The 20,002-nt window shown below is 37.7% G+C and overlaps 1 protein-coding gene across 1 annotated transcript in view; it reads right to left on the bottom strand.

The window, feature by feature from the left end:
• The window catches only part of LOC149803645 (uncharacterized), a 70,408-nt gene that overhangs the window by 21,361 nt on the left and 29,045 nt on the right, over positions 1-20,002 (bottom strand). Inside the window, exon 2 of the mRNA XM_089953390.1 lies at positions 980-7,316. Coding sequence (XP_089809516.1) covers positions 980-7,316 — 6,337 coding nt within the window. The remainder of the gene's footprint in view (positions 1-979; positions 7,317-20,002) is intronic.

The following is a 20,002-nucleotide window of genomic DNA, read 5'->3' as shown; positions in this document are numbered from 1 at the left end:
AAATATGGCAGGTATTGTAACTCTAATGTACATGGTTCAATATCATGTAACTCCCAAATATATATGGAATTATTCGGAGCTTATCGAAGACAATGAACTATATCACTCCTGCTGTCTGAAAAAGTAAATTCGTCCCACGCAAACATGGAGGCAGTGTTTATAAAGAAACTCTCGTTTGGTTTGAAAACAAGATGACAGATGACAGTGTTAGCACCCCACCCCACCCCCACACCCGGCGACTAACTTTCGAGCATTTTGTTTCTTATATCCGGCTTGCTTTCTGTTTTTCAAGTCTGTAGGATGGTACAAACTGCGTAGAACGGGAAGAACGAGACAACTACCATTTCAATCAATAGCTTACGAAATGCCGACGTTTAAATGGAAACTATTCTTTTTCCGGAAGCACCTCATAATCCCAATATAAAAACATCAGAACACGAATTAGTATTTAAATCCACCCTTTGGTTTATCTATCATGAACAAGGAAGTGTATATACTAGTTGCTTCTATTTTTCTTATCCCGAATACTCATGCATAAGAAGTTTATGTAATGTCCTAAAATTATATTTACCGTGAGTCTTTTAAGACGTAACAATACAATCAAGTGCACATCCCAAAAGCATATTCATCCACAAATTCTTAAAATACATCAATATTCATCAAGAGTATGTCCAAAAGGCATATTAAATCCAGATGATCTGAAACACTATGCATGCCATCTTTTAAAGACAGTACAACTCTCAACCCATTTCTATGGTCTCTTAAAACGACAAAAACACAATGAAATAGCCTCAAACGCGACAAAAGCTGTCTTTGAATCACCTCTCTGAACCATGGTATTCATAGTATTTTAGAAACAGTATAACGTCAAAAACATAGTTTTAAAGACGAACACTGTACAGCACAGCCGAAACGAGAAACAGTATAAAATTCACCATATTACATCTACTTTCCCGAATTGATTCAAAAGGTAGTTTACCTGTCGTATCGACAACTGCTTTTGCCGCTTTCTCTACTGCCGCTTTACCTGTCTCTTCAATGGCTGATTTTTGCACAGTTACAACTGCTTCTTGCATTGCATCGATCACCAACGGTCTAGTCGTGTCACAAACCGACTTCTTTGTGGACTCAACAATACCTTTTTCAGATAAGTCAGCTGCTATTTTACGTGCCGAATCAACAACTGTGTTCCCAGCTATCTCAACGGCCGATTTTCCCGCTGTATCGGCAACTGCTTTCTCAGCTGCACCTGACGCTAATTTTGCAGCTGAGTCAGCAATTGCTTTTCCAGTGCATTTGATTGTCTCGATCCCTGCAACTGCTTTCTCTGCAGTTTTAGCCACCAATTCCCCTGCTTTTTCAACAACATTTTCTCGAACTGTATCAGCAGTTAATTTTTCAGCAACGTCCTTAAATGCTTGTCCCGCACTTCCAATTGTCATTTTTCCTGCTGTATCAGCAAGCGCATTTCCACCTACATCACCCGTGACTTTTATCAAAGTTTCGGTTAAGGCTCTCTCCGCTGTTTTGGTAACTGCATTTCCCGCTGTTGTAGTTGCTGCTTTTCCTGCTGTTTCAACTGCTATATTCCTCACTGCTTGAATAACCTCTGTTTGCGCCTTCTCTGCTACCACTTTACCTGTCTCTTCAATGACTACTTTTTGTGCAGTTTCAGCTGTTTCTTTCATTGTTATTTCAATCGCCAACTTTCTAGCTGTGTCGAAAACCGACTTCTTTGTGGACTCAACAACGCTTTTCTCAGCTAATTCAGCCGCTATTTTACTTGCCGAATCAACAACTGCTGCGTTCCCAGCTATCTCAACTACCGTTTTCCCCGCTGTATCGGCAACTGCTTTCTCAGCTGCACCTGACGCTAATTTTGCAGCTGAGTCAGCAATTGCTTTTCCAGTGCATTTGATTGTCTCGATCCCTGCAACTGCTTTCTCTGCAGTTTTAGCCACCAATTCCCCTGCTTTTTCAACAACATTTTCTCGAACTGTATCAGCAGTTAATTTTCCAGCAACGTCCTTAAATGCTTGTCCCGCACTTCCAATTGTCATTTTTCCTGCTGTATCAGCAAGCGCATTTCCACCTACATCACCCGTGACTTTTATCAAAGTTTCGGTTACGGCTCTCTCCGCTGTTTTGGTAACTGCATTTCCCGCTGTTGTAGTTGCTGCTTTTCCTGCTGTTTCAACTGCTATATTCCTCACTGCTTGAATAACCTCTGTTTGCGCCTTCTCTACTACCACTTTACCTGTCTCTTCAATGACTACTTTTTGCGCAGTTTCAGCTGTTTCTTTCATTGTTATTTCAATCGCCAACTTTCTAGCTGTGTCGAAAACCGACTTCTTTGTGGACTCAACAACGCTTTTCTCAGCTAATTCAGCCGCTAGTTTACTTGCCGAATCAACTGATGCGTTCCCAGCTATCTCAACTACCGTTTTCCCCGCTGTATCGGCAACTGCTTTCTCAGCTGCACCTGACGCTAATTTTGCAGCTGAGTCAGCAATTGCTTTTCCAGTGCATTTGATTGTCTCGATCCCTGCAACTGCTTTCTCTGCAGTTTTAGCCACCAATTCCCCTGCTTTTTCAACAACATTTTCTCGAACTGTATCAGCAGTTAATTTTTCAGCAACGTCCTTAAATGCTTGTCCCGCACTTCCAATTGTCATTTTTCCTGCTGTATCAGCAAGCGCATTTCCACCTACATCACCCGTGACTTTTATCAAAGTTTCGGTTAAGGCTCTCTCCGCTGTTTTGGTAACTGCATTTCCCGCTGTTGTAGTTGCTGCTTTTCCTGCTGTTTCAACTGCTATATTCCTCACTGCTTGAATAACCTCTGTTTGCGCCTTCTCTGCTACCACTTTACCTGTCTCTTCAATGACTACTTTTTGTGCAGTTTCAGCTGTTTCTTTCATTGTTATTTCAATCGCCAACTTTCTAGCTGTGTCGAAAACCGACTTCTTTGTGGACTCAACAACGCTTTTCTCAGCTAATTCAGCCGCTATTTTACTTGCCGAATCAACAACTGCTGCGTTCCCAGCTATCTCAACTACCGTTTTCCCCGCTGTATCGGCAACTGCTTTCTCAGCTGCACCTGACGCTAATTTTGCAGCTGAGTCAGCAATTGCTTTTCCAGTGCATTTGATTGTCTCGATCCCTGCAACTGCTTTCTCTGCAGTTTTAGCCACCAATTCCCCTGCTTTTTCAACAACATTTTCTCGAACTGTATCAGCAGTTAATTTTCCAGCAACGTCCTTAAATGCTTGTCCCGCACTTCCAATTGTCATTTTTCCTGCTGTATCAGCAAGCGCATTTCCACCTACATCACCCGTGACTTTTATCAAAGTTTCGGTTACGGCTCTCTCCGCTGTTTTGGTAACTGCATTTCCCGCTGTTGTAGTTGCTGCTTTTCCTGCTGTTTCAACTGCTATATTCCTCACTGCGTGAATAACCTCTGTTTGCGCCTTCTCTACTACCACTTTACCTGTCTCTTCAATGACTACTTTTTGCGCAGTTTCAGCTGTTTCTTTCATTGTTATTTCAATCGCCAACTTTCTAGCTGTGTCGAAAACCGACTTCTTTGTGGACTCAACAACGCTTTTCTCAGCTAATTCAGCCGCTATTTTACTTGCCGAATCAACAACTGCTGCGTTTCCAGCTATCTCAACTACCATTTTCCCCGCTGTATCGGCAACTGCTTTCTCAGCTGCACCTGACGCTAATTTTGCAGCTGAGTCAGCAATTGCTTTTCCAGTGCATTTGATTGTCTCGATCCCTGCAACTGCTTTCTCTGCAGTTTTAGCCACCAATTCCCCTGCTTTTTCAACAACATTTTCTCGAACTGTATCAGTAGTTAATTTTCCAGCAACGTCCTTAAATGCTTGCCCCGCACTTCCAATTGTCATTTTTCCTGCTGTATCAGCAAGCGCATTTCCACCTACATCACCCGTGACTTTTATCAAAGTTTCGGTTAAGGCTCTCTCCGCTGTTTTGGTAACTGCATTTCCCGCTGTTGTAGTTGCTGCTTTTCCTGCTGTTTCAACTGCTATATTCCTCACTGCTTGAATAACCTCTGTTTGCGCCTTCTCTACTACCACTTTACCTGTCTCTTCAATGACTACTTTTTGCGCAGTTTCAGCTGTTTCTTTCATTGTTATTTCAATCGCCAACTTTCTAGCTGTGTCGAAAACCGACTTCTTTGTGAACTCAACAACGCTTTTCTCAGCTAATTCAGCTGCTATTTTACTTGCCGAATCAACAACTGCTGCGTTCCCAGCTATCTCAACTACCGTTTTCCCCGCTGTATCGGCAACTGCTTTCTCAGCTGCACCTGACGCTAATTTTGCAGCTGAGTCAGCAATTGCTTTTCCAGTGCATTTGATTGTCTCGATCCCTGCAACTGCTTTCTCTGCAGTTTTAGCCACCAATTCCCCTGCTTTTTCAACAACATTTTCTCGAACTGTATCAGTAGTTAATTTTCCAGCAACGTCCTTAAATGCTTGCCCCGCACTTCCAATTGTCATTTTTCCTGCTGTATCAGCAAGCGCATTTCCACCTACATCACCCGTGACTTTTATCAAAGTTTCGGTTAAGGCTCTCTCCGCTGTTTTGGTAACTGCATTTCCCGCTGTTGTAGTTGCTGCTTTTCCTGCTGTTTCAACTGCTATATTCCTCACTGCTTGAATAACCTCTGTTTGCGCCTTCTCTACTACCACTTTACCTGTCTCTTCAATGACTACTTTTTGCGCAGTTTCAGCTGTTTCTTTCATTGTTATTTCAATCGCCAACTTTCTAGCTGTGTCGAAAACCGACTTCTTTGTGGACTCAACAACGCTTTTCTCAGCTAATTCAGCTGCTATTTTACTTGCCGAATCAACAACTGCTGCGTTCCCAGCTATCTCAACTACCGTTTTCCCCGCTGTATCGGCAACTGCTTTCTCAGCTGCACCTGACGCTAATTTTGCAGCTGAGTCAGCAATTGCTTTTCCAGTGCATTTGATTGTCTCGATCCCTGCAACTGCTTTCTCTGCAGTTTTAGCCACCAATTCCCCTGCTTTTTCAACAACATTTTCTCGAACTGTATCAGCAGTTAATTTTCCAGCAACGTCCTTAAATGCTTGTCCCGCACTTCCAATTGTCATTTTTCCTGCTGTATCAGCAAGCGCATTTCCACCTACATCACCCGTGACTTTTATCAAAGTTTCGATCCCTGCAACTGCTTTCTCTGCAGTTTTAGCCACCAATTCCCCTGCTTTTTCAACAACATTTTCTCGAACTGTATCAGCAGTTAATTTTCCAGCAACGTCCTTAAATGCTTGTCCCGCACTTCCAATTGTCATTTTTCCTGCTGTATCAGCAAGCGCATTTCCACCTACATCACCCGTGACTTTTATCAAAGTTTCGGTTAAGGCTCTCTCCGCTGTTTTGGTAACTGCATTTCCCGCTGTTGTAGTTGCTGCTTTTCCTGCTGTTTCAACTGCTATATTCGTCACTGCTTGAATAACCTCTGTTTGCGCCTTCTCTACTACCACTTTACCTGTCTCTTCAATGACTACTTTTTGCGCAGTTTCAGCTGTTTCTTTCATTGTTATTTCAATCGCCAACTTTCTAGCTGTGTCGAAAACCGACTTCTTTGTGAACTCAACAACGCTTTTCTCAGCTAATTCAGCTGCTCTTTTACTTGCCGAATCAACAACTGCTGCGTTCCCAGCTATCTCAACTACCGTTTTCCCCGCTGTATCGGCAACTGCTTTCTCAGCTGCACCTGACGCTAATTTTGCAGCTGAGTCAGCAATTGCTTTTCCAGTGCATTTGATTGTCTCGATCCCTGCAACTGCTTTCTCTGCAGTTTTAGCCACCAATTCCCCTGCTTTTTCAACAACATTTTCTCGAACTGTATCAGTAGTTAATTTTCCAGCAACGTCCTTAAATGCTTGCCCCGCACTTCCAATTGTCATTTTTCCTGCTGTATCAGCAAGCGCATTTCCACCTACATCACCCGTGACTTTTATCAAAGTTTCGGTTAAGGCTCTCTCCGCTGTTTTGGTAACTGCATTTCCCGCTGTTGTAGTTGCTGCTTTTCCTGCTGTTTCAACTGCTATATTCCTCACTGCTTGAATAACCTCTGTTTGCGCCTTCTCTACTACCACTTTACCTGTCTCTTCAATGACTACTTTTTGCGCAGTTTCAGCTGTTTCTTTCATTGTTATTTCAATCGCCAACTTTCTAGCTGTGTCGAAAACCGACTTCTTTGTGGACTCAACAACGCTTTTCTCAGCTAATTCAGCTGCTATTTTACTTGCCGAATCAACAACTGCTGCGTTCCCAGCTATCTCAACTACCGTTTTCCCCGCTGTATCGGCAACTGCTTTCTCAGCTGCACCTGACGCTAATTTTGCAGCTGAGTCAGCAATTGCTTTTCCAGTGCATTTGATTGTCTCGATCCCTGCAACTGCTTTCTCTGCAGTTTTAGCCACCAATTCCCCTGCTTTTTCAACAACATTTTCTCGAACTGTATCAGCAGTTAATTTTCCAGCAACGTCCTTAAATGCTTGTCCCGCACTTCCAATTGTCATTTTTCCTGCTGTATCAGCAAGCGCACTTCCACCTACATCAGCCGTTGTTTTTACCAAAGTTTCAGTTACGTCTTTCGCCACTGTTTTAGCTGCTGATTTTCCTGCTGTTTCAACTACTATATTCCCTACTGCTGTGTTCCCAGCTATCTCAACCACCGTTTTCCCCGCTGTATCGGTGACTGATTTCTCAGCTGCACCTGACGTTATTTTCTTCAATAATAAATTCATGACGAACTTGCCAGATTCATCTATTAATGTTGATTTATTGATACGTGCATCAAAGATATCCGCGGCGCATTTTTTTAAAGGCTTACCTTCTATTTGGTGACTCAAGGGTTTTCCTGTCAACGACCAAGTCACAAAATGCTCACAGTTATTAGCTGCTGCCATATATTTTTCTTCTCCAAGACGTGAGCGGGCGCGATAGATAGGTTCTTTCTTCTCCTCTTCTGACTCTGGATACCCATTAGACCATATGAGATAGACTCCAAGTTCGAAATTCATTTGATCAAATGGCAAGAATGTTTCGTGTACCTTTCCAGAGCATTTGACTCGTCCATAATGAATAATCTGAACACCTATATCCTGTACTTCTACGACGAGAGAATGGTGGTAATAACTCATTAATAAAAATTTTTTCTTCTGTGCTATATGGGAACCTGGACCGACTTCATTTATGAACTGTTCCATGTTCAGAATCCGTAGTCCATCGATAGGATGTTCGTCTGCATTAATCTGAAACCAAAGTGTCAGAAAGATAAAAGAACATGTACATACATACATACATACATACATACATACATACATATAAAAACATGCAATTTTTTCCATTTATAAAAACAGGCCAACAAGAATATATATATATATATATATATATATATATATATATATATATATATATATATATATATATATATATATATATATATATATCTGCACTCTCGAACTAGTAGAATGTATGCTAATATGTTCCAAGCTCACACCTACAAAAAAAACGAGAATGTGTTTCGGATATAATGCTCAGGACATTAAAGTGTCGAGAACGGCGATAGTACGCGCACCAGTTCGAAGAACAGTCCTCTCGAATGAATCCTATGGTAGCAAGGATTTGTTTCGTAAAATGGACCCTCCATAATTTCTTAACATAGTGAAGTCTTGTGTATTCGCAAGTATAAGTGTAATAAGTGTTCCAGTAATATGTTCTAGTGTGTGGCGTAAAACGCTGTTATGCAGCAAAGAAAAGCAGACTAATAAATCACACAAATGATCAGCAAGAAAAATAATGAAAGTGTGAAATAAGGGTTCCGTTATTTGATTGCTAGAAAAGTAGTTGTGGTATTAGCCAGTTTCAGAACCCTTCAGTTGACAGTGACTGTTGTCTTAAGGTCCTTGGAAATAAAGGAAACATCGACCTCAAGCTAGCTTCACGTCAGTAGTGTTTGATTTTCTCATAGTAGGGGCCTCTTGGACTTATTGTATGCACATACATACATACATGCATACATACATACATACATACATACATACATACATACATACATACATACATACATACATACATACATACATACATACATGTCTAACATCTGTATTCATAAATAGACAGCTATATACCCCATCAGTTCCATTAACGAAATTTATATTAAATCATTTTAAACAAAAAATGTAAATAATCTATTTTGTACTTTGAAATTTATGAACAATTGTTTAAGAAAACCTACACTGATAGCTATTTTCATACCGTAATTACCCACATTAAAGCGATAACGTTCTTAGTTGATCAGCATCTTATATATAGGAATTCATAATTTCGAAGAAATATGAAGCGTAAAATTCCATTTTGTTTTGCTCTGAAAATTCTTAATATAAGGATTCATGTGTCAAAGTCATGATCATGTCTTTCATGCGTTAGATTTATTTAATATGTATTGTGTGCTTGGCCTTTGTCCGTCATTGAGGGTAGAGGTTTGTCCTACCTGTTTGTCTTTGTCATATTTGTAAGTTATAAATATGTTGTTTACTGATATTTAAGTTCAAGGTCTCTCCTAGTTTACAAACTTAGGATGTTTTGGATACGAACTTTTCACACGCATCCTGGACCTTTTATTCTGTCTTAGTTGTTTTATAAATTTGTAGTAAACAAAATTATTCATTCCTATCCATAATCCGTGTTTGGGATAATTTTCAGTTTGGGATTATTGTGAATTCATTCAAGATTATATGATAGCAATCCATCAAGACTGTTGGTACATCAACCTATTCATGACTTTTGGTACATCAGCACATTGAATATTGGATTTCATTTGGAACACTCAATAATTTTGGACTGGTGATATAACTTTAAGGTTTATTGGAATTTATTTAAAAAGTGTAAGTTTTTCTTATATTTTAAGTTTGTAACTTAGAGAAATAAAATTATTTCTGAACTGTACAAAACTTGTTGGTTTCGTTTCATTCTGTTACTTAGTTTAAGAGCATATACTAGTAACGCACAGGAAAGACTGTAACCGCAAAATGACTTTTTATGGCTCGCACTCAGAATGTATGAATACATGGTCACATTAAAGACATTATGCAGAATGACATCAATATCATGAAACAAGTTAAAGAGTTATAATTCGTTCCAAGCAGGCATCGAATCTATACCAGCAGTAACGCTTAAACGTCTAAACGTCGAGCTCGCATATGCCAGTAGCCTAACACTAACCCTCCATGTCTCTGCGCGTGTATGTGTATATTAAAGATGAGTCATGCAGAGTGCGTGAGCCGTTCCATTCATAAAGTTCTAAGGTAGAGATGTATCAGCGAACAAGTAAACACCAGGTGATCCAACAATGACATAAGTTCTATAAAAGATTCGAGTGACCTAATTTTTTGATTGGCTAGAAGTGGAACAGACGATCCGTTTACTGAAAGAGTATTTCGAAAATACTAAGAATGATTCATTCAAACCTGATATTGAAATTTTCGCTATTACGTATTATCTTTCTATATAAGTGAAATATTACAAATTGATGGAACCTTTAGGATTTATGAATTTTAGGACGTAATGCAAATGGAAATTGAAACCAACGAAAGAACAGTGCAGTGCAAAACGATGAAAAAATGCAAATGAAATTTCAGATGCATATAGATGAAGAAGAAAGACGAATGCAAATGCAAAACGAAAAGGATGAGAGGCAAATGTAAATGCAAAAATGTGTAATGCAAATGCAAAAGGAAGAAGAGAGGGAAATGCAGATTCAAAACGCAAATAAAAGATAGCGAAATGCAAAACGCAAATTAAATTAAGGAATTAGAACTGGCAAGTGCAGCACATTTCTCCTGTATACACAAGTGTTCAAGTTTCATATTAGCTTGTTTACCCCCTTTTCAAGAAAAGGAAAAAGATCAATATATTCGTATGTTTGAGAAAATTGCTGAAAATTTTAAATGGCCGAGAGAGCATTGGACTTTGTTATTAGAAAGTGTACTTACTGGCAATGCAAGTGAAGTCTGCATTTCAGTCTTTTCAGAACAAAGTAGTGAGTATGATGTGATAAAGGAATATATCTTGAAAGGTTACGAGTTAGTGACTGAGGCTTATCGACAAAGGTTTCGAAATTGTAGAAATGAAACTACTCAAACTTATGCTGTGTTTGCATGGGACAAGAGCAACTATTTAATAGATGGTGTACAACCAAGCAGGATGACAAAGATTATGATAACCTCAGACAACTGATATTGATTGAAGAGTTCAAAAATTGCGTCAATGGTGACGTCAGAACCTACTATAATGAGAAAAAGGTTGAAACTTTTGAGAAAGCAGATAGTACAGCTGATTACTATTCTTTGACTCACAAGGTTTGATTTATAAAATATATTTTCTTCTCGGCAGATTTGTGCTAGAAAAATATTTAAGTATCATGTGAGTACTTCCAAATCTGAAACTGGTACAAGTATTAGGAATCAAATTTCTAATAAGACTGATCCGAAATCCTTATCTCTTTCCCAATGCACTTACTGAAAGAAGAAAGACCACGTTATTTCTCATTGTTGTAGGTGTTCCATGTGTTTTTGTTTCTAAAGGTCAAGGTCACTGTCATGTATTGAAAGAAATGCATTCGCTAGGTCTAGCCAACCCCAGTCGGATTTTATTATGTAAAATGATTATTCATTGGTGGCGAAAGATTACGCGTCTAGCCTATCCTATTCATATTTTAAAAGACAGCAGCTTCTCATTTGTAAATTACTTTTCCTTTTTTGAGATGTCTTCTTCTAGTGAAAGAGTTCTTATTACCTCTACATTGTGTTAATTTGTCATCAAACTTGGTCTCATTACTCGTGACTACAAGAGTGGCCACCTCTTTGTCCATTCAAGGTATACATTTATTACTATTGAGCACTATGTAATTATCGAGAATAATAATTTGAATAAATAATTCCACGTAAATCAAATCTGAACAGAACAATAAGATTAATTCTGCTTCAAGATGTTAAGGCAAGAATTAATGATATGTCAAGCAATGAGATTATTTTTTTAAAAAAAAACTAAGGCAAGCAAAAAGAGCTAGGATGTAGGTTCAAAGATCTAATAAATTTAAAGTTGTAAACAGATAAATTCTGTTACTAAAATTATAATAAAGAATATGGTAAACATCAGGTAAAACAGGTTTGTCATGGTGGAATACCAATAATCTAGACCCAGACCCAAACAACATTTTTTACCTTTATTGATAATGATCTTAATATTTAACACACACTCATAGGGAATATAATAGCTATATATTTATTGTTTACCAAAATTAAAGTTACAGGTCAGCTAGACAAACAACTTGATTTTGGATTAGGTCAAGTTCAAAATACAATTATATATAACATTTAATCATGGAAATGCATTGATTTAATATATATAAACGTTTAACTCTTGCCGCATAAATTAATCTGAAGATTGCACCATTTTGGGATCTTTTAATCATGTATTAACTTACGTGTTGTTTATTTCATCTTCCCACTTATAAAATATTTAAAATATGCCTCCATCCGGTTCTTGTGGTTTCACCTTCATACTGGTTTGCAGATGTCATTACTATTATACAACACTGTTACGTTTTTCTTTTCTATTTTATATTTTAAATATGTTTTTAATATCTAGCATTTATATTTGTGAACATCTTTCTCAATTAACTTCTGCTAATCTAATTTTGCTACGGCCACTTTAAACATCTTTTTAAGACGAGGTTGATTTTTGTAAGAGCTGGTTGAAATGTTGTGTCGATTACTCAGAAAGTACTCCTGAATCCTTTTTTGCATTCATTGGAAGTAAATGGAAGGCGAAGCAGACCAGGCACAAAAAACGGAACAACACTTAAGGTTTGAGAATCATCAGGAAAGTTAACATCACCATAGACGAATGGTCGACGTAGATGTGAATTTTGCAAACAACTTGAACTGTCGCAAGTATTTATTTCAAGAAAAAGTGTCACAAGGTTTTAAAAGGGCCAAAGCATAGACCTTAAAAGAAGAGAAAGATACAACTGTAGCTTCACAAGATTAAACAAAGTGTTTTGACTCAAACGAATATATTGCTGGGTATGTGGAAATGTAAAGCAAAGAAAACGCTTGAACGTGCATAAGAACAAACCCAAAGGTCTGATAAATATGTTACAACCTACGTACATGCTATCTATTTCGTAGGTGTAAATGGAGAGAACATACTCACTACAACATCTTTTTTTCCTACATTTCCAACAAACAATGATATTCATATTTAGTCTGGAAAATGTCAGCAAAAATTCAAAATGATTTGATGATAGAGAAAGAACGTAACAGAATTGCCAGAAAGAACTAAAAAGCAACATGTAAGCATTTTTCAGCTGAGTAAGTGTAAATATTAATGATATGGTGAGGAGGGCAATGAGCGAGAACGTGATCAATCTTGAGGAATTTAACTGGATAGTTACCGAGTGTCACACGTACAAGGGGATCAGAATACTTTAAGCAACATTGAAAGCGAATATCTGAAACAGACTTTCTAGAAGAGGGGAAGAAAAAAATTGAGAGAAACTTTTAGAGAAGCGCACACTAACAGAACATTTATTATTATTACAACAACAGATACAACTGATTAAGTGCCTGTCATTAAAAAACGTTTATGTTTAATCACTATAAATGGAAACCGATATTAGTTTAGATTCCTGATGGTTTTTGTAACTTTAAAATGTGCATTATCATTATCATCGATGGTATGACTGCAAGTCATGTTAATGAAGAAAGTATTAATACCAGGTGCTAGAAAAACAACTACAAAATTCACGTCGCTAGAAACAGTAAGTATATAGTGTACATGATAAATTACAACTCTGAAATGTTATGATTTAATATATATATATATATATATATATATATATATATATATATATATATATATATATATATATATATATATATATATATATATATAGAGAGAGAGAGAGAGAGAGAGAGAGAGAGAGAAAGAGAGAGAGAAAGCTGGGTACCGCGAAGACTTTTGCACCCCGGTATACGGCGGTATTTCTAAACGTACTGTACGGTACGTACAACAATATACCATAATTATATGACTGACCAACGATATTAATATTCTGGTTAAGGGGCCTGACGCTTTTTGTTTCAATTTCTGTCTGTCAATAGTTGGAAAAATATTCTGCTCTGATTTATAGCAAAATAGCACCATATTATATTCATGATACTATTTGGAAAAAAGATATTAATTATCTTGAAAAAAGAAATATAATCAGGGTCCTACCCCACCACGAAAATAAGGTGGCCAACACCTTATAGAACACGAGTTCGCTATGTATAACTACCATAAGTTACAATCTAAAAGCTGTAACTAAAGTGGTATATTTACACTATAGCTGATACTGTGAAACATATCGTGCTGACATTCGAGAGCCTATTGATAAAAATAGAAACTGTTAGTATTGAAGCCAGCAATTTACTAGCTACACTGTATAATTGGGACAACACGGTAATCGTGAAAAACACCTACTCAAAAATGAGAAAATGTGTAGTGGACTTGAGAAATGTATGTAAAGTTCAGACAGGAATGGAGTACACTCCTGAAAATCGCAGGATGATTCGCAGTCTTATAAAGGAATATTTAAAACATTCATATTCTAGCAAATAACTAAAACATGACGTGGTTTTGATGTTTTAGTTAATCTGAAATTTTTGCTAAAGTTGGGATTTTACTCGAATATGTTTTAAAGCATTCCAATTTACCACTGGGTTGGTGTACGTGACACGTGTCAAGCCTGTGATTAAAGGATAATAAATATATTGACAAAACTACATATGTGTTTTGTTCCGAGTGGGCGAAAAGAACGAGTGATGCCGCGTATGAATATGTTGAGGCCGTCAGGCCGAGACTTATAATTCCTACACCTGATCAAACGAGTTATTTTCCAGACTAGGAACATAACTCTTATGTGGTTTTGTATTTATTGAATATTCCATTTTTAGTTACACATTCTTTTAAACTTTTGTAATGTATACTTTTAAAAATATGAAATAGGCATTTGGTGTTTTATAAAAAATATTGTACAACTGCAGAAAAATTCACTATGTGACGTACCTAACCGGGGCTAGGCTGGGATATATACTGTGGAATTGTGTAATGAGATGGTGAATTAGTCTTTAGATTTGACTGTTTAAAAAAAAAATCATTTATTTTTACATGAATTAATTTAAACTGCAGTCATAAGCAAGTGTAGTTTTCCTTACTTCTCTGATGGAACATAGGTTTTGGACCAGCAAGTGACCATTTCTTCAGACACATTACTTACTGAATACACACACTCTACTTCCAAGTCAATTTCATGGCAAATTGCACAGAATAACAGTACTACTTCATAAAATCAATTTTATATTCCGATAGCTTATTAATTTTCAGTACGTTTGAACTGTCTGTTGCTATATTTTCAGTACAAGAAATTATTGATGTGTTTAACTAAAGGGTGCTAATTTAATCATATATTTTAGACAAAACGGAGAGTCAATCTCTTTCTAACAAATGTGAACTCGACTTTTAAGAATCAGTTGCATATTATTTAAAGATGAAATTCTAAAAAATATTGTTCTGTTTTCGTTTTTTCATTGTCTACTTGAACAGTAGCAAGAATTTAAAATGTAAATAAAACTACAATTCCCATCATGTGTCCTAGTAAAGGGAAGTCTCAACAACACTATTTAACCAAGATGTAATTATTCTATCTTTAGGTTATATTCAAAACAGCTGTTGCTCTCTGTAATACGTCAACCTTTATGATGCAACTATTTGTTAGTTTTATCTTACGATTTGCTGAACAAATTCGATTCCACAGTAATATTAATAAACAAATTGAAAGTCCCTACACTTAAACTGAGCGGAGTCAAACCGTGGCGCGATTGCCGCTAGAAGTCACAAGTTTACCTCAAATTTCCAAAGACCTCTATACAACTTCAGTTGTAAATTAGAAAGCCCAACGTGTCCATTCTATACATAAATTTTTACTTTAATCAATGCAAGACCACAAATCTCACAACTTGCCAAATATACATCCACCGCACATCTGCATGGTTTCTCTTCATCAACTTTCCGTACCGTCAGCAGTTCATGCCGTAGGAACTATACAACTATCTCCTAACACAAGGATCTATTTTAAATACGCCAACTTAGGCCAGTCAATTCATGGTTTCAAGGCACATTTTGCCAGTACAACTGCGTCACATTTGCCACCATGCCTACATAAACGGTATCTGCCGAGTCCCTTCTTATTGATTACATTGTGTAATTTACCGGTTTCCTACCGTAAATACTGCCACTGCAGTCACACCACCAATGTACACCACGAGATTTTAATGAGGCCTATGGTGCCCCAGGGACACTCTCGTGCGGTTATGACCTGAATTCATTAAAAGTGAACCATGGCATCATGGAAACTCACTAACACTTCACTCCGTGACGTTTGCTCTTAGTGATTGGCTAATTATTTCGGGCTACGGAATATTTCCATTGCACCGAATTCCAATAATCAGACAAGTAATCGAAAATATACAAGAATTTCTTAAAACGGGGCGCTATAAATATATCCATATACTCCAAATTTATTACATTACCCCGACCTTAAAAAAAAATCATTCGTCTTCGAGTGTCACAAACGTCACACGTATGTGGTCTAATCAAACCGAACTATTCCTGTTTACCCAAAAAATCTCAGGTCTGGAGTTTGCGTTTACCCCAGGATACACGTTTCCCAATAGACCTTAGCGTATCTGCGCAAAATATAATTTGTGAATCAGTCTCGGTCAGCCGATCCTATCTTCTTACAATTGACTCACTACTAATAGACCAATGATACAGCGAAAGAACATAGCCTCAAGAGAATCTACTCCCAAAAGCAAAAGTTTGGAACACCATCACGTACTCGATTCAACTATAATGTGGTGTACAATACCATTACTTCATGCTGCTAATTAATTATTATGTGCTATGAACTTCCCAAATGGACACTATTCCATCCGAGCAGACCATTCAAACTATGCATGATGGAAATGACATTGGATCATGTAATTGTCAGTCAAGATGATAGCGAACAATTTTTAAAATGCACTGTACGAAGCAATTCCCAACTGGCAGGTCAATGACAATGTCACACAGTAACATTCCTGTTGCAACGAGGTTAGAGAATGCGCTCTTCAAAGCCTAGCACGTCTCTTACGAACCTCAATAACAAGTCAACCATGACCTCAACGCCCAAACTGGCGTGACAGCACATTGTCGTCCACAGACCAATACTAGACCTTACACTGTCTTCAATCACCTGTTCACCACAAGTACTAACTCTACAAGGACAGAAAAAGTCCACTAACCTCCAAACAACCATACATAAAACCACCACCTTCCCTTATCAATTTAGCTATGCTTCACTCACAGCACAAACCAAACATATCTAATTTACCAAACTCTGGTTCCATGCATCAAACAACTTCTAAAACTGTTCTGATCTAACACTGTACACGATTAATTAAAAAGAATTTATTCATAAGAACATAACAAAAAGACATATGTCATCACAAAATCAGCTCACTAGAATCACACTACGTATACAGCCGATGGGCGCAGATCAATCCGATTTTTAACTGCGCGACTTTTGTGTCTCTACCCGTTTGACGCTTTGTCCTATACCCTGTCAAACTTAATTATCACGGGGAAAAGATTATTTCCCACCCATAACAATTTGTCTTTATCACCGGTCAGTGCTACAAGCACATGAAATAACTGATCAGTTTCAAATAATGTATGTAACTTAATACAACCCAGTGGCTTTTCTTCGCCGCGCCCTTCTTCGTTCCATTAAATTGGTCCTTTGAGCCGTAATTGGATATGGCGATACTTATTCTTTCTTCTCGGTTTCATCACCGCTATCGTCTATTTCTTCCTGGCTATCGGTGTGTTTTAGTGGATTGAAGTGAACAATCTGAGTTGGATTGTGATTGCTCCTTACGAACTGTATGTAACATCCGTTACTTTCTTAACAATGAGCCATGGCCCAGTCTATTTTACCTGTAGTTTATGTGATTTTCATTTCTTTCTTAGACTATGGTGCAACAACACCAGGTCACCATCACTGAAAGACTGACCATGAACCTTGAGATCATAAGCGACTTTCTGATGCCGAATAGCTGTGCCTATTTTTTCACATGCTTCCTCTTTGTCTTCCCACATTGCTTTTCTATAATCCGACACAAATCGAGGTAGATTCTTTAATTCACTTTTTAATCCCTAATATTGTACATATCTCTTTGAATACGGCACTTTCAAACTCTCGGCCTTGGTCAGATAACAGTACACGAGGCACACCAAATCTACAAATAAAATAATTCAGCAACGCTCTTGCAACCGTGGTGGCTTCAATATTAGGTAGAGGCGTCGCCTCAGTCCACTTAGTGAAATGATCTCCAATTACAAGGACGTATGCATTTCCTTCCTCCGTCTTCGTAAGAGGTCCCAACATATCGAGGGCTACCAGCTCTCCTGTTTCCCCAGCCGTTATGCCCTGAAATTTCGCTCGGCGCTTCTGCTTGGGACTTTTGTGCTGAGCGCAAACGGAGCATGTCGCAAAGTAGTCACGAATATCTGAATTGCCCCTAGTAACTGGCTAATTATTTCGGGCTAAGGAATATTTCCATTCCACCGAATGTCACGGAATTGTATAAATTCTTTTATTTATTAAGGTACATGTACTCTGGTGATTTATGTATATTGTGTCGTATTTCGAAATAGTGAGTTCGGTTCCTACAATACAAAGACTATGTCTGTGTATAAATACCTCGCCGTACGTACATTTCTTTACAATATGGATAAGTCCTGTCAGCCAGCAGGCTTCAAGGACTTGCACATCTTCAGCTGTATAGCTGTCTAATGTCCGGGGTGTCCAGAGTGTCTAGTGTCTGGAGTCTCTTATGCCTAATGTCCGGAGTATGTAGAGCTGTGTAGTACTGTCTGGAGTGTCCAGAGTATCTAGAGCGTCTAGAGTGACCAGAGTGACCCGAGCGTTCAAAGTTATCAGTGATCGGGGTCGACGTGGTGCAAGCTGTAAAGCCAACTACAGGAATTAACTGTAGCAGCTGTGAAGCTGAACTGTAACAGCCGTGGAGCTGAAACAAAGTGTACTGATGACGGAGTGTATCTCTTTACATGTAATTTGTTAGCCGTGGGCTAATTTTGGGGTTCGTAAAACCCAGTATATCTTTCGGGACTGTAAAGATAAGTTGTATATCTGTCCCTTTTTTATCACCATAATTTCATTACCTGAGTGAATTCATTTTACTACATGAGTAAAATTCAACATTGTTTACTACCTGAGTAAACGATATCAGTCGTTTCATTGTCAAATCTTTGTGTACCATTCACACCTTGTCTTTGTATTTGCTAAATTAATTTATATGTATGTTTCATCATTAAGTCTGTGCGTTCTTATGTTAATTAAATCAATATCTGGATTATATATACACGCACATATTAATAATTGATTGCTCATTCAAATCATTCATTATTAAACATTGTATTTATATCATCGTCAAAAGTGTTCTGTTGTGAATCCGAAAATCCCACCCTGTTATCTTGTTACACCGAATTCCAATAATCAGACAAGTAAAATATAAGAATTCCTTAAAATGGGGCGCTATAACCAATTTCGCATACTCCAAATTTATTACAATATACGAGAGGTATAAATTTTTCTTTAAAGGAAACTAGGCTAGCCTCCTTTTCTTTTAACAAAATATTTAATCAACGAGTGGTGTATCATTGATACAGCGCACATACTAAACATGTATTTCATTTATATCAAATGCAAATACGCATATTTGCACATTGAATGGAGTAACGATATGCTCCGGGCAACTGTGTATTGACCGAGTAATGAACTCCTCACATCCCTGCGAGTGTGTACGCTACAAAATGTAGTTCTACGATTTTCCTTGTTGTTTGTAATCACATATGCACATTGATAAATTGATTGTTGTATTTTTAGTTTCTATTTTTATCCAGATTTATTAAATCAATATGAGATACACTCATAATTTAAACACGAAATATGGCTTTTATGAAGACAGTAGTGCACTGCAAACACCGTTAGCTTCTTGTACACTGAACCTGAACTATCAGGCATTCACGTGCTGGCGTATGGAAATTAGCGTGGAATAGATACTTAGCGTATGACGAACCAACAAGAGGTAATTAAATATTTTAATATCGTGACAGTTCATCTAATTCATTATTCTGCTTTAATTAACTTTTCTAAAGACTATACAATTTTATCTCCCCCTCCCCCCGGACTGTTTGACTAAACTTTACCATCATCCATAGGTCCAGAGACTTCGTCGTATGACACAAGCGAAATTCCCCAACGCTCGTGTTTTCATGGATTTTCGCCCGTTGATATCTACGATAATCCAGAGAGAGAGAGAGAGAGAGAGAGAGAGAGAGAGAGAGAGAGAGAGGAGCGATGGCAACCATTTAGACATTTTTATATTTAATAATTAATAATCGATTTTTAGAACATTATAATAGGTTTAAGAAACAACAACAACAAGAATTAAATACGCTACAGTATGTGTGCCTCTTAACCGACAAATTTAACATATTAGCCTAGAGTCAACTGGCTATTGCAACTATGTATCATTGATATTATGAACACGGTAGATAGATCCCAAGGAAGGCGTAAACATATCGTTACGACGAACCGGATTACTGTAGGTTACTTGGTACAAGTTCATTTTTAATGTTTTCGTCCAGCGCAATGTGTTTTTCTCTCTCACTCCAGATTTTTGCTTATTTGGCCCCTTACGCACTAGAGGGGAGAGGGGAATGGGGAAAAAAGGATTCCGATGAAATTGTGTACATTTTAACTTCA

This window comes from Sinohyriopsis cumingii, chromosome 3 (assembly GCF_028554795.1).
Source record: "Sinohyriopsis cumingii isolate HCF-2022 chromosome 3, ASM2855479v2, whole genome shotgun sequence".
In the NCBI taxonomy this organism is placed as follows: domain Eukaryota; kingdom Metazoa; phylum Mollusca; class Bivalvia; order Unionida; family Unionidae; genus Sinohyriopsis; species Sinohyriopsis cumingii.
The sequence above is the reverse complement of the archived record's forward strand: the minus strand, read 5'-3'. Positions and strand labels throughout refer to the sequence as shown.